The sequence below is a fragment of the Microcaecilia unicolor genome, chromosome 6 (assembly GCF_901765095.1).
Source record: "Microcaecilia unicolor chromosome 6, aMicUni1.1, whole genome shotgun sequence".
Classification (NCBI taxonomy): Eukaryota; Metazoa; Chordata; class Amphibia; order Gymnophiona; family Siphonopidae; genus Microcaecilia; species Microcaecilia unicolor.
Window position 1 is genome coordinate 41,477,596 of NC_044036.1, and position 13,076 is coordinate 41,490,671.

A 13,076-nucleotide genomic window follows, 5' to 3' on the forward strand; every position below is an offset into this window, starting at 1 on the left:
ATGTTCTTTCACCAACTGTGGATCCAGCCCAGATTCTCAATGACCCAATACTACTAGATCTATGCCCTCCAGACTATAAAATTTCTCAGTGGCCAAGAATTGGAAAACAGGAGGAGGCATTGCAATAATTTACAAGTCACAACTCACTATAACAACTATATCTGATTCCATGACACCACAGCTAGAAATTGCCTCAATTATTATTAAACATCCTTCCTTGTTTGATCATCTAAACATCATCTTATTTTATAGACCACCAGGAAACTGGCAAGAATGCCAGCCTTATCTCATGGATTTCAACTCGAATGCTTGCGTGTCTAATTATAATCTCCTCATATTTGGAGACATAAATTTGCATCTTGAAGACCTCAATGCAAAGAACACACAAGATTGCAGGGAATTCTTCAAACTATGGGAATTCAATTGGACTAATACTCAAGCAACACATGTTGAAGGCCACACATTAGACCTATTCACATACAAACTCTCTTCTGACCATACCTTTACAATAACAGATACAAATTGGTCTGAAGTACCATGGTCAGATCACTTTAAATTAAATATATCTATATATTGGCGGATAAAAAATCTGATCCAGAAGCAGGAACGACAAATTTTCACCACAAGGGGTCAAATTGATCCGATACTTTTTTGGCAGAAGTTCTATGCGAATGACTGGACTACTCAAACTGATTCCAACCAATACCTTCTAAATTGGGATAACAGATGCAAATACATACTTGAAGCAATAGTACCATTACAAATAAAAACATCATGAAGACATAACTCACTTCCTTGGTTCAACAATGAGCTGAAAAAATTAAAAACTCAAACAAGAAGACTCGAACGTGCATGGAATAAAATGAAAAATGAACAAATGTTCACCGCGTGGAACCTAATGTTAAGGAAATACAAATACACCATCAGACAGACTAAAAGGTCATTCTATAAATCCAGAATTGGACCACATTACAAAGATTTACACAAGTTATTCCAATCTATTCATAACCTACTAGATGTCACGCCGGTCACCTCAACTAATTCTGATACTCCATCAGCAAATGATGTAACCACTTATTACAATCAAAAAATCATCAAATTAAGATCCACCTTATCAACTAACTCTTCTAATTACGAAACATTTATTGATTACTTAGACCCAATTACTGACGAATATCCGGCTGACTGAATATGGACAAATTTCAACTCCATAACTGAAGATACAGTCACCCAAACGATCAATAGATTTACCAAATCCCATTGTAAACTAGATGCTTGCCCTAGTCATTTAATAAAATCTGCTCCTCAACGTTTTTTAATCGATCTCACCTCCTATTTAAACCATATGTTCCAACATGGATCCTTTCCTGCTGACAAAGGTAATATATTACTTACTCCAATTCCCAAAGACCAGAAGAAAAAATTAAATGACATAACTATCGCCCAGTTGCATCCATCCCTCTTGTCAAATTAATGGAAAGCTTAGTAACTAAACAACTTAAAGATTACTTGAGTAAATTCTCAGTATTACATGCGTCCCAATCCGGATTTCATGCTAATCACAGCACTGAAACAGTTCTTATAACACTCCTAACTGAATTCGAACAAATTATCGCAGCTGGCAATAATGTTCTACTCCTCCAATTTGACATTTCTAGTGCGTTTGACATGGTTAACCATGGTGTTCTATTAAACATCCTTGAATACTTTGGACTTGGTGGAAACATATTGAACTGGTTCTACAAATTCCTAACTGTAAGATCTTATCAAATGATATCTAAGTCGACCATTTCCTCACCATGGAGGCCTGGATGTGGAGTGCCTCAGGGCTCGCCGCTTTCACCAATTCTCTTTAATTTAATTTGCCACTAGCCAAATCACTATCCAATCAAGGCCTAAACCCATATATTTACGCTGACGACATCACAATATACATTGCATTCAAGAGCAAATTACAGATAAAATTAATACCAGCTTCCAAATCATTAACTCATGGGCTGATGCTTTCCTACTTAAACTCAATGCAGAAAAGACTCAATGTCTTATCTTATCACAGTTTAAGAAGACTAATTACTAATTACGCCAATATTAATACACCATGCCACACTCTCCCTATTGTGAATAAGCTAAAACTCCTGGGTGTTACTATTGATTGAAATCTCACCCTTGATTGCCATGCGAAGAATGTGACAAAATGTTTTTTGCTATGTGGAAGCTGAAAAGAGTGAAACCTTTTTTCCCAAGGGAAGTATTCCTCAAACTAGTGCAATCGCTAGTACTGAGCCACCTGGATTACTGTAACTCCATTTTCGCAGGATGCAAAGAAAAAACCATTAAGAAACTCCAGACTGCCCAAAATACTGCAGCTAGACTCATATTCGGAAAGGCGAATTATGAGAGCACCAAATCCCTCAGAGAAAAATTACATTGGCTTCCACTAAAACATCAAATTGCATTCAAGGTTTGCACCTTAACCCATAAAATCATCCATGGAGAAGCTCCATCATACATGTCAGACCTAATTGACTTACCTGCACGAAACATCAAAAGTTCATCACATACCTTCTTAAACCTCCACTACCCCAATTGTAGAGGACTCAAATACAAATCACTACACGTATCTACCTTCACATACCTCCGCACAAAATCATGGAATAAACTACCGAATGCTATAAAAACAATGCATGACTTGACAACCTTCCGGAAGTTATTGAAGACGCACCTGTTCAAAGAGACAATAAAAATCCTCCTTAATGACTTAATTCCATTCTATATCTAAACCAACTAATACTGATCCCTTCTAATTTGATTATGTTAATCACATTATCACTATTGGTCATTATATCTCACCTGTTTTATTTTGTGTTATGTAAATAATTCTACTGACCTATCTACCTAATTTCTTACACAGTAATATGTTAAATTAGACCATACCTCTTACTCTGTTTATGATTATACCTTTTGCAACATAGTGTAAGCCACATTGAGCCTGCAAATAGGTGGGAAAATGTGGGGTACAAATGCAGCAAATAAATAAATAAATAAATTCTTCCTAAATCCTTACAGGGTGTTGACGTTGACCTCGACGCATACAGTACTGCTCTCGATGTTTGGGGAGGAAGCTTCTCAGGAGTCAGAGAGCAGAGCTGTGCCTCAGTGCTCTTTGGGACATGGGCATAGATCCACGGAGTCGAGGCAGGCACAGACTCATTCAGTACAACCTGAGTATGGTGAAGAGTCTGAATGGGACTGCACATGGGATTCAGAAGAGGATCCACATTACTTCTCAGAGATCCCTCACTTCCTCAAGAGGGATGTAAATCTCCACTTGAGGGTCTCTCTTTCACCAGTTTTATCAAGGAGATACTCTGACTACAAAGGGCCTGCACCAGCTCCAGTTGATTCGGAATGCAGAAGCAAGACTCATAGAAGGTTGCAAGCGACGTGACCACATCACACCATTTTTGCAAAAACTTCATTTGCTACCAGTACAATACAGGGCTAAATTTAAAACTCTTATGTCTGATCTTCAAGGCCCTGAAAGGAAATGGCCCTGAGTATCTGGAGAATAGGATGATCCTCCACACACCACTAAGGTCCTCCCAAGGACTTTCACTAACCACACCCTCTCCAAAAGACATTACATGATGTGATTACCCACAAGCAAGCCTTCTTCGGAGTTGCCCCCACACTCTGGAATGCATTGCCTAAAAGTCTCCGCTTAACACAAAACTATTTCTACTTCAGGAAGCAGGTGAAAGCTTGGCTCTTCAACCAGGCCTTTAATGGAAGAAGTAACTAATTTGTTAGTCTCACTCACACAAGGAGTGACTCGGGCTGCATATACTGCAGCGGGACATGTTTACCCACTCCTACCCTAGCTGAGATAATATCTATCTGGCCTCATGTGCAACTTTCTTCAAATTAATCATCTTACTTTCTAACTCTTTCTACTTTCTTACCAATCTATATGTTACAACTTTGCCTTACCCTTCACTATCAGTTATAATTTTCCATTACATATTGTGTTCACATTGCAAGTAGTATACCATGCCATATTTTGTATTGTTGAATATTTTTACTGCTGTAATTGCCTATTGCTCATGTTTGATCTATTCTTAATGTACACTGCCTTGAGTGAATTCCTTCAAAAAGGCTGTAAATACATCCTAATAAATAAATTAATTATTCAGGTGTTTGGAGTTAGTAAGGTTCTTCATAAACTGCCCAAGTCCCACCTTCTCCCAGTCCAGTGATTGGAATACATAGGAGCCTTGCTAGATACATTGTGGGCTCAGACCTATCTTCCACAAATGAGAGCAGAGACCTTATCAGCGTTCAACTCACAAGTCTGAAGCAGCAAGCAAGTCACAGTTTAACAAATGTTGAGATTGATGGGTCACATGGGCTCAACGGTGCGAGTAAATCCCATGGTATATTTCCACTCTTTTCTTTCTCAACTTTTGGATATCTGTAACCAGATCTTTATCTAGTTCCTCCGATTGTATCGGAGGTCTGTAGACAGCACCCATGTGGACAGAGGTTCCATCATCTCTTGTCAAGGTGATCCATATCACTTCTTCCTTTCCCCAGGCCCCTGGCATTTCAGAGAAACTGAATGAAATCTCTCTACACCTGGAAGATGTAATGGTGCAATTTGACAAATTGAAGAGTAGCAAATCTCCTGGGCTGGATGGTATTCATCCCAGAGTACTGATAGAATTGAAAAATGAACTGACGGAACTATTGTTAGTAATATGTAATTTATCTTGAAGATTGGAGGGTAGCCCATGTAACACCAATATTTAAAAAAGGTTCCAGAGGTGATCAGGAAATTATAGACCGGTGAGCCTGATGTCGGTGCCGGGCAAAATGGTAGAGACTATTATTATAAGCATGGATTAATGAGACAAAGCCAACATGGATTTAGTGCCTCGCCAATCTACTACATTTCTTTGAAGGGGTGAACAAGCATGTGGATAAAGGCGAGCCGGTTGATATTGTGTATCTGGATTTTCAAAAGGCATTTGACAGAGTGCCTCATAAAAGACTCCAGAGGAAACTGGAGAGCCATGGGATAGGAGGCAGTGTCCTATTTTGGATTAAAAACTGGTTAAAGGATAGAAAACAGAGAGTAGGGTTAAATGTTCAGTATTCTCAATGGAGAAGGTTAGATAATGGGGTTCCCCAGGGGTCTGTGCTGGGACCGCTGCTTTTTAACATATTTATAAATGATCTAGAGATGGGAGTAACTAGTGAGGTAATTAAATTTGCTGACAACACAAAGTTATTCAAAGTCGTTAAATCGTGAGAGGATTGTGAAAAATTACAAGAGCACCTTATGAGACTGGGAGACAAGTGCAAAGTGATGCATGTGGGAAAGAGGAACCTGAAAAAATTAAAAACCCAATCAAGGAAACTGGAACGTGCATGGAAAAAAAATAAAAGACGAACACACACGCAACGCATGGAAACAAATACAAATATGCAATAAGACAGACCAAAAGGTCATACTACAAAACTAAAATTGGGCCGGACTACAATAATACGAAGAAATTATACCATCTTGTGAACAAATTACTAGACACAACGCCGGTCATCACAAACAACACTGACATCCCATCTGCAGAAAACCTGGCTAAATATTTCAACGACAAAATTATAAACCTACGCAAAACTATACCTTTGGATAACACGAACATAGAAAACTTCATTAATGGGCTAGACCCAACCTCTGGTGAATACCCAGCGGACCGATTATGGTCAAACTTCGCTCTCCTCACTGTCGACACAGTTACCCAGGGGATTAAAAGATACTCCAGCAGCCACTGTCAATTGGACATATGCCCCAGCTACCTAATATTTTTATTTTTTATTTCATTTGTATCCCTCATTTTCCCACCTATTTGCAGGCTCAATGTGGCTTACAGAGGTCTGTTATGGCATTGCCATTCCAGGATGTCAGATACAATTGTTGAAGCAAAGAGATTAAGGATGGAAAGAAGTATTAAGAAAGTAGGTATAGAAAGATGATTTTCGGATTCTAGTGGATTGTTGAGGTGGTATAGTTAAGCTATGGGTCCTCTTTGTAGGCCTTATTGAAGAGGTACGTCTTCAGGGATTTACGAAAGTTGGATATTTTGTCGATTGTTTTCAGGTTAGCTGGTAGTGCGTTCCACAGCTGCGTACCCATGTAGGAGAAGGAGGTCACGTGTACAAGGTTGTATTTTAGTTCTTTACAGCTGGGGAAGTGTAGATCAAGAAATTTTCTGGATGATCTTTTGGCATTTCTGGGCAGCAGGTCCACGAGGTTTGGCATGTAGCTCGGGGCGTCTCTGTAGATGATTTTGTGTATGTTCGTGCAGATTTTGAACGTGGTCCGTTCCTTAAGTGGGAGCCAGTGGAGTTTCTCTCTTAAGGGTTTTGCACTTTCATATTTTGGTTTTCCAAATATGAGTCTGGCGGCGGTGTTTTGTGCTGTTTGGAGTTTCTTGATGGTCTGTTCTTTGCAGCCAGCATACAGCAGTAATGTAGGTGACTTAGTACCATTGATTGTATCAGGATACGAAAGATGGATCTCGGGAAGAAAGGTTTTACTCTTTTGAGTTTCCACATGGAGTAGAACATCTTTTTCTTAGTGTTCTTCACGTGAGTTTCGAGTGTGAGGTTTCGGTCTATGGTGACTCCAAGAATTTTCAGATTGTTTGAGACAGGAAGAGAAAAGTTTGGAATGGTTATGGTGGTGAAGTTGTTTGTATTATGCTGTGAGGTGAGTACAAGACATTGTGTTTTTTCTGCATTCAGTTTTAATTGGAATGCATCTGCCCAGGAGTGCATGATTTGGAGGCTTTGGTTGATCTTGTTGGTGATTTTGTTTAGATCATGTTTAAACGGGATATAGATCGTGACATCATCTGCATATATGTAGGGGTTGAGGTTTTGATTAGCTAGTAATTTAGCTAAGGGTATCATCATCAGGTTGAAGAGGGTGGGTGAAAGGGGGGATCCTTGGGGGACTCCACATTCGGGTGTCCATGGGGCTGATGTGTCCGCGTTTGTTGTTACTTGGTATGATCTTGTAGTCAGGAATCCTTTGAACCAGCTCAGAACTTTACCTCCAACTCCAAAGTATTCTAGTATGTGTAATAGTATTTCATGATTGACCATGTTGAAGGCACTGGACATGTCAAATTGTAAGAGGAGTATGTTGTTGCCAGTTGCAATTGATTGTTTGAATGAGTTCATTACAGACACTAGTACCGTTTCTGTGCTGTGATTCGACCGGAATCCTGATTGAGACTCATGTAAAATTGAGTGTTTATCTAGGTAGTCGGTGAGTTGTTTCGTCACCATGAGTTTGGTTATAAGCGGAATGGATGCTACTGGGCGATAATTGGTTATGTCCATTGTGTTTTTCTTAGCATCTTTAGGTAGCGGGGTAAGTAGAATGTTTCCTTTATCCTTGGGGAATAGGCCATTTTTTAGCATGTAGTTTAGGTGATTCGTGAGGTCTGTTGTGAGTTGTTGAGGGGCAGATCTGATAAGGCTGGCGGGGCAGATGTCTAATTTGCATTGGGATTTGGCATATTTTCCAAGTGATTGTGAGATGTCGTTGGGTGAGAGCGTTTCAAAGTTAGTCAATCTGCCCCCCAATAACAGATCTCACATCCCACTTAAACTTCAAGCTTCAGCAGGGTATTTTCCCTAAGGAAAAAGGTAACATCCTGTTCACCCCCATACCAAAAGACACCAAGAAAAAAACAAACGATATCACCAACTACCGCCTAGTAGCATCTATCCCATTAGTAGTCAAAGTTATGGAAGGATTGGTGACCACACAACTCAATGACTGCATAAACAAATTTACTGTACTACATGACTCACTATCAGGATTCCGACCTCAATACAGCACCGAAACAGTACTACTCATTCTCCTAACTAAATTCAAGCGGGAGATAGCAATAGGCAAAAGCATTCTCCTCCTCCAATTTGGCATGTCCAGTGCATTCGTTATGGTTAACCATAACATACTGCTAAGACTCCTAGATTACTTTGGAATCAGTGGAAACACTCTTAATTGGATCAAGGGATTTCTAACCACCCATATCGCCACCCTGGTCACCAGACTGCGGAGTACCGCAAGGATCACCACTATTACCGATCCTTTTCAACCTCATGATGGTCCCACTAGCCAAGGCCTTATCCACCCAAGGCCTTAACCCTTTTATTTACGCTGATGACATTACATTATACATCCCCTACAAACATGATCTGGCAGAAATCAACAACAAAATCAAGCTCAGCTTAAACATCATGAACTCATGGGCAAACGCATTCCAACTAAAACTTAATACAGAAAAAACACACTGCCTTATCATCACATCCCAATATAATACATACAAACCCACAAATATCAACACCCCAGAACATACCCTCCCTATCTCAGACAACCTGAAAATTCTCGGAGTAACAATCGACCGAAACCTCTCACTAGAGACCCAAGCGAAAACCACCATAAAGAAAATGTTTCTCTCAATGTGGAAACTCAAACGCGTGAAACCATTCTTCCCGAGAGAAATATTTCGTAACCTGGTACAGTCAATGGTACTAAGCCACGCAGATTACTGTAATGGCATCTACGCAGGATGCAGAGAACAAATTATAAAGAAACTTCAGACCACCCAAAACACAGCAGCAAGACTTATATATGGAAAAACACACTTTGACAGCGCCAAAGCACTCCAAGAAAAACTGCACTGGCTTCCAATTAAGGAACGTATCACTTTCAAAATCTGCACGACAGTTCACAAAATTATCTACGGCGAGGCACCGGGATATATGACAGACCTCATCGACCTGCCAATCAGAAATACTATAAATTCAGCACGATCATACCTCAACCTCCTCTACCCAAACAACAGGGGACTCAAATACAAATCCACATATGCATCCAGCTTCTCCTACTTGAGTGCAAAACTGTGGAACTCACTGCCTAAAGTAGTAAAAACTACGCTCGACTACCTGAATTTTCAGAAAGCACTAAAAAGGGCATACCCCACCGACCCAACATAAAAAACCTGCCACCTGCGATACAACGTAACCAAAGACTGTAATGGACATATCCTAACTCTCTCCCTCATTAAGCCCCAATTTTATTTACCATACATGTAATTCATTCTACCATAATATTATCTGTAACTGTTCATACCTTTTATCTGTTCATATCAGAATCGGCTAATGCTGTTTACGATACTATGTAAGCCACATTGAGCCTGCAAAAAGGTGGGAAAGTGTGGGATACAAATGCAACTAAATAAATTAGTAAATAATAGCTGTGTGATGCAAGGTTCTACGTTGGGAGTCACTGACCAGGAAAGGGATCTAGGTGTCATCGTTGAAACTGTCTGCTAGAGAAATCTATCCTTCTTTCCAGATAGTTTCCACCAAAGAAAAAGCATAATTGCCAGGAATACCCACAGAAGACAGTCCTGAGAACTAACAGTGCTTCCCTAGATAGCCAGTTTTTGAACTGTGGGTAAACTGTTATTGCCTTTTGAATCAGAAACCAGCTGCAAAGTTAGGGGCCCTTTTACAAAGGCGCATATGGGCCTTCGCACATGCAGCGTGTATCAAATTGACATTACTTGTCAAATCGGCAGTTGGTGCACACTGGATGATTACCGCATGGGTAACACATGAGCTGTTACCACTGAGTCAGTGGGTGGCGTTAAGGGCTCAGGCCGTAAATAGCCGCGTACTGGTTTTAATTTTACCACACATCCATTTCCCCAAAAAAGAAAAACCCTTTTTTCCAAACGCGATGGAGAAATGGTCCAGACTGGAGAACAAAAGTGAGGACATTATAATGCCTTTGTATCAGTCCATGGTGCTACTGCACCTTGAATATTGTGTTCAATTCTGGTCACCGCATTGCAAAAAAGATATAGTGGAATTAGAAAAGGTACAGAGAAGGGCGACGAAAATGATAAAGGGGATGGGTTGACTTCCCTATGAGGAAAGGCTGAAGTGGCTAGGGCTCTTCAACTTGGAGAAAAGACGACTGAGGGTAGATATGATAGAGGTCTATAAAATAATAGTGACGTGAATCGTTTGTTTACTCTTTCTGAAAATACTAGGACTAGGGGGCATGCGATGAAGCTACAAAGTAGTAAATTTAATACGAATCAGAGAAAATGTTTCTTCACTCAACGTGTAATTAAACTCTGGAATATGTTGCCAGAAAATGTGGTAAAGGCTTAGCGTAGCGGGGTTTTAAAAAGGTCTGGATGGCTTCCTAATGGAAAAGTCCAAAGACCGTTATTACATTGACTTGGGAAAATCCACTGCTTATTTCTGGGACAAGCAGCATAAAATGTATTGAACTTTTTTGGGATCTTGCCAGGTATTTGTGACGGATTGGCCACTGTTGGAAACAGGATGTTGGGCTTGAGGAACCTTTGATCTGTCCCAGTGTGGCAATACTTATGTACTTATGTGTCCAAAACACACGCCCACACTACTGCAGGCCACTTTTTGCTGCACCTTTGTAAAAGGGCCCCTTAAGGCACTATAGACCTAAAAGTTTTATACCTAATTAGCAGAAAATGAGCATTCACGGTTGATTCTCCAGATCACCTCTTTTAGTTACAAATTTACATAAAATTACTAGACAGCTACTGTATGAATCTTGTCCTCTATTTCTTTGATATTATGGTACTTATTTCAGAAGTACTACTTGTGTGTTAGACATGCAGAGACCAACATACAGATGTTCATATTGCATACTTGTGTAAATCTTGATTTTACTAAACCAGGATATACATGTGTAAAACGTAAAAAGGGTGTGGTCTGTGTATGTTTTGGGTGGGACTAGGACAGGCCTAGAAAATATGTATTCTTCATTGCAGAAGGAGAATGCACATCTGTGTCCAAACATATCGGCATCTGGATTTACACCTGCTGCGCAGTACGTCTTTGTTTCAGAAATGTGCTCATATTGAGCAGTGCTCCACTGAAGGGATTAGAGGAGGTCAAACCCTTAACCCCCCCCCCCCCCCCCCCAGTAGTACCAAGCTTTGTGACGGCATCAGGAGAAAAAATACCTTATATATTCAACTATTAAAAAATGTTTGAATCAAATACAAGGTCTTCTTATCTCTGAGTCATTTCCCCTCAACCCAAGCATCCCTTCCCCACCATGTACCTTCCAACATATATCGTCTCTGTTTTTATTAAATCCTTGTTTTTGTGCACAGTTGGATGCTTTGAAATATTTTTTTTAAATGTGTAAATCTGCAGCATCTAAATGAATGTAACTCATTCTGCAAACATTTACTCTTCCTATAACATTTACCTGAGTCTTGGTTACAAAACAGTATCTCAGGTGTTAGATGGATTGTGTGACATGTGAATTTTTATGCCATGATGAATAAGTACTCTTTAGCTTCTGTTTCGAATATAATTTAAATAGTCTGATAAATGTGCTTAGAAAAATGGTACTCCACTTTTGTCAGTTGGTGAAATGCTTCAGTAAGAAGCCCAGTCTGAAAGAGACACATTCAGTATGCATAGTCTTTCATTTTCTAATGAGCTATTTTTAAAACTGCTCTGTGCTGTGAATGAGTCATGCTAAGGACCCTGGAGAAAAGTCCTTTTTTTTTTAATGAGCTACAGGTTCAGTATGAATAATATGAGATATAGCTGAAGAAAATTCAACAGCTTTCCATGGCTTATGTGATTAATATATGCAAAGCAATAGGAATGATATTTAGAGAGCTTTTGTTGTCATTTTATAGGAACCTTTTTTTTTTTTTTAACAGCTGATCTTGAGGGCAAATGTTTTAAAACTAATCTGTGTAATTGTACATAATTGCAGTTGTCTGCATGTTGGTGTTCTCAATTTCTGTTCTTTCAATTCAAGGCCTGATCATGACCGTGAGTAAACCATGTTATTTTGGAAACCTACTGCTGGGCATCGTGGGAGTTGATGTGAACCTGGCTTATATCCTAGAGGACGTGACCTACTACCAAGATTCCTTGGCTACCTACACATTTCTCATAGATAATAAAGGTATTTGTACTATGAAAAACATCGAGAACATATTACACTCTGTTGTCTTTGTTCCATTGAAGTCATAAGTTTAAAACACAGAATGCCTTTTATGATGTCTGCACTGTAGAAAACTGTGCTGTAACAATAAACAGTGTTTAATGAAAGATCAGGCAGCAGTAGTTAAACCAGTTTTGCATAAAGTTACTTTCTGAAAAACTCAGTATTATGAGTGAGTTTATTGTCTCCAGGATTTATATATTTTATAAACAAATTTATAAATGAGCTCACTGTTTAAGAAATGATTTATCCTTTCATATGAATATCAGCTATCCAAAGGTACCACTTAGAACAGGAGTGCGCAGTCTGCGGCCCATGGGTTAAATGTGGCCCGCCATTGAATTTTATGCTGCTCCTGAGACTATAGGAAGTATACACAGAAAACATCATTAGCTAGAGTTTTGGTGATTTTAAATACTGTATTGTACAAATATTTTCAGAATAGCCAATGTAGCGGTTTGTTTTTATAATTTTTAGTTTTATGATAAATAATAAGTAAAAATGTAAGGTCTGTAAAGCTCTGTGCATTTCTGGTTCTGATATTGTGTAATGTTGCAGCCCTCTAGGGGTAGTACTGACATTTATATGGCCCTCTATGGGTTGTACTGACATTCACGCCCTGGCTCTGTGTATAAAGGTTGCCCACTCCTACTTAGAAGGTAAAATGCACTTCACAATATCTGTAAGATATTAATATTTTAACTTATTTTTTAGAATTTTTCCATTGCAATTTAACAATTGGCTAAGAACATAACAGAAGAAACCCATTAGTTGAATGTGGGAACAGAGACAGTCTTGGTGGCTCAGTGGCAAGTGCACTTCCACATAGAAAATCGTGGGTCAGTTCCCAAATGAGGCCTTTTGCACCTCAGCTGAGCAGGGGTAGGGGATGCTACAGAGCCAGAATTCGTAATCCCTTGCAGGAAGGTAACATTGCAGTCATCAATAAATGTGATGCATTGTTGCC

General features: G+C 39.4%; 1 protein-coding gene across 2 annotated transcripts in view; it reads left to right on the plus strand.

Annotated features, from left to right (window-relative positions):
* The window catches only part of CACHD1 (cache domain containing 1), a 534,201-nt gene that overhangs the window by 386,133 nt on the left and 134,992 nt on the right, over positions 1-13,076 (plus strand). For both annotated transcript variants that reach the window (XM_030205962.1, XM_030205963.1), the window contains exon 10: positions 11,921-12,070. In XM_030205962.1, the coding sequence (XP_030061822.1) occupies positions 11,921-12,070 (150 nt within the window). The remainder of the gene's footprint in view (positions 1-11,920; positions 12,071-13,076) is intronic.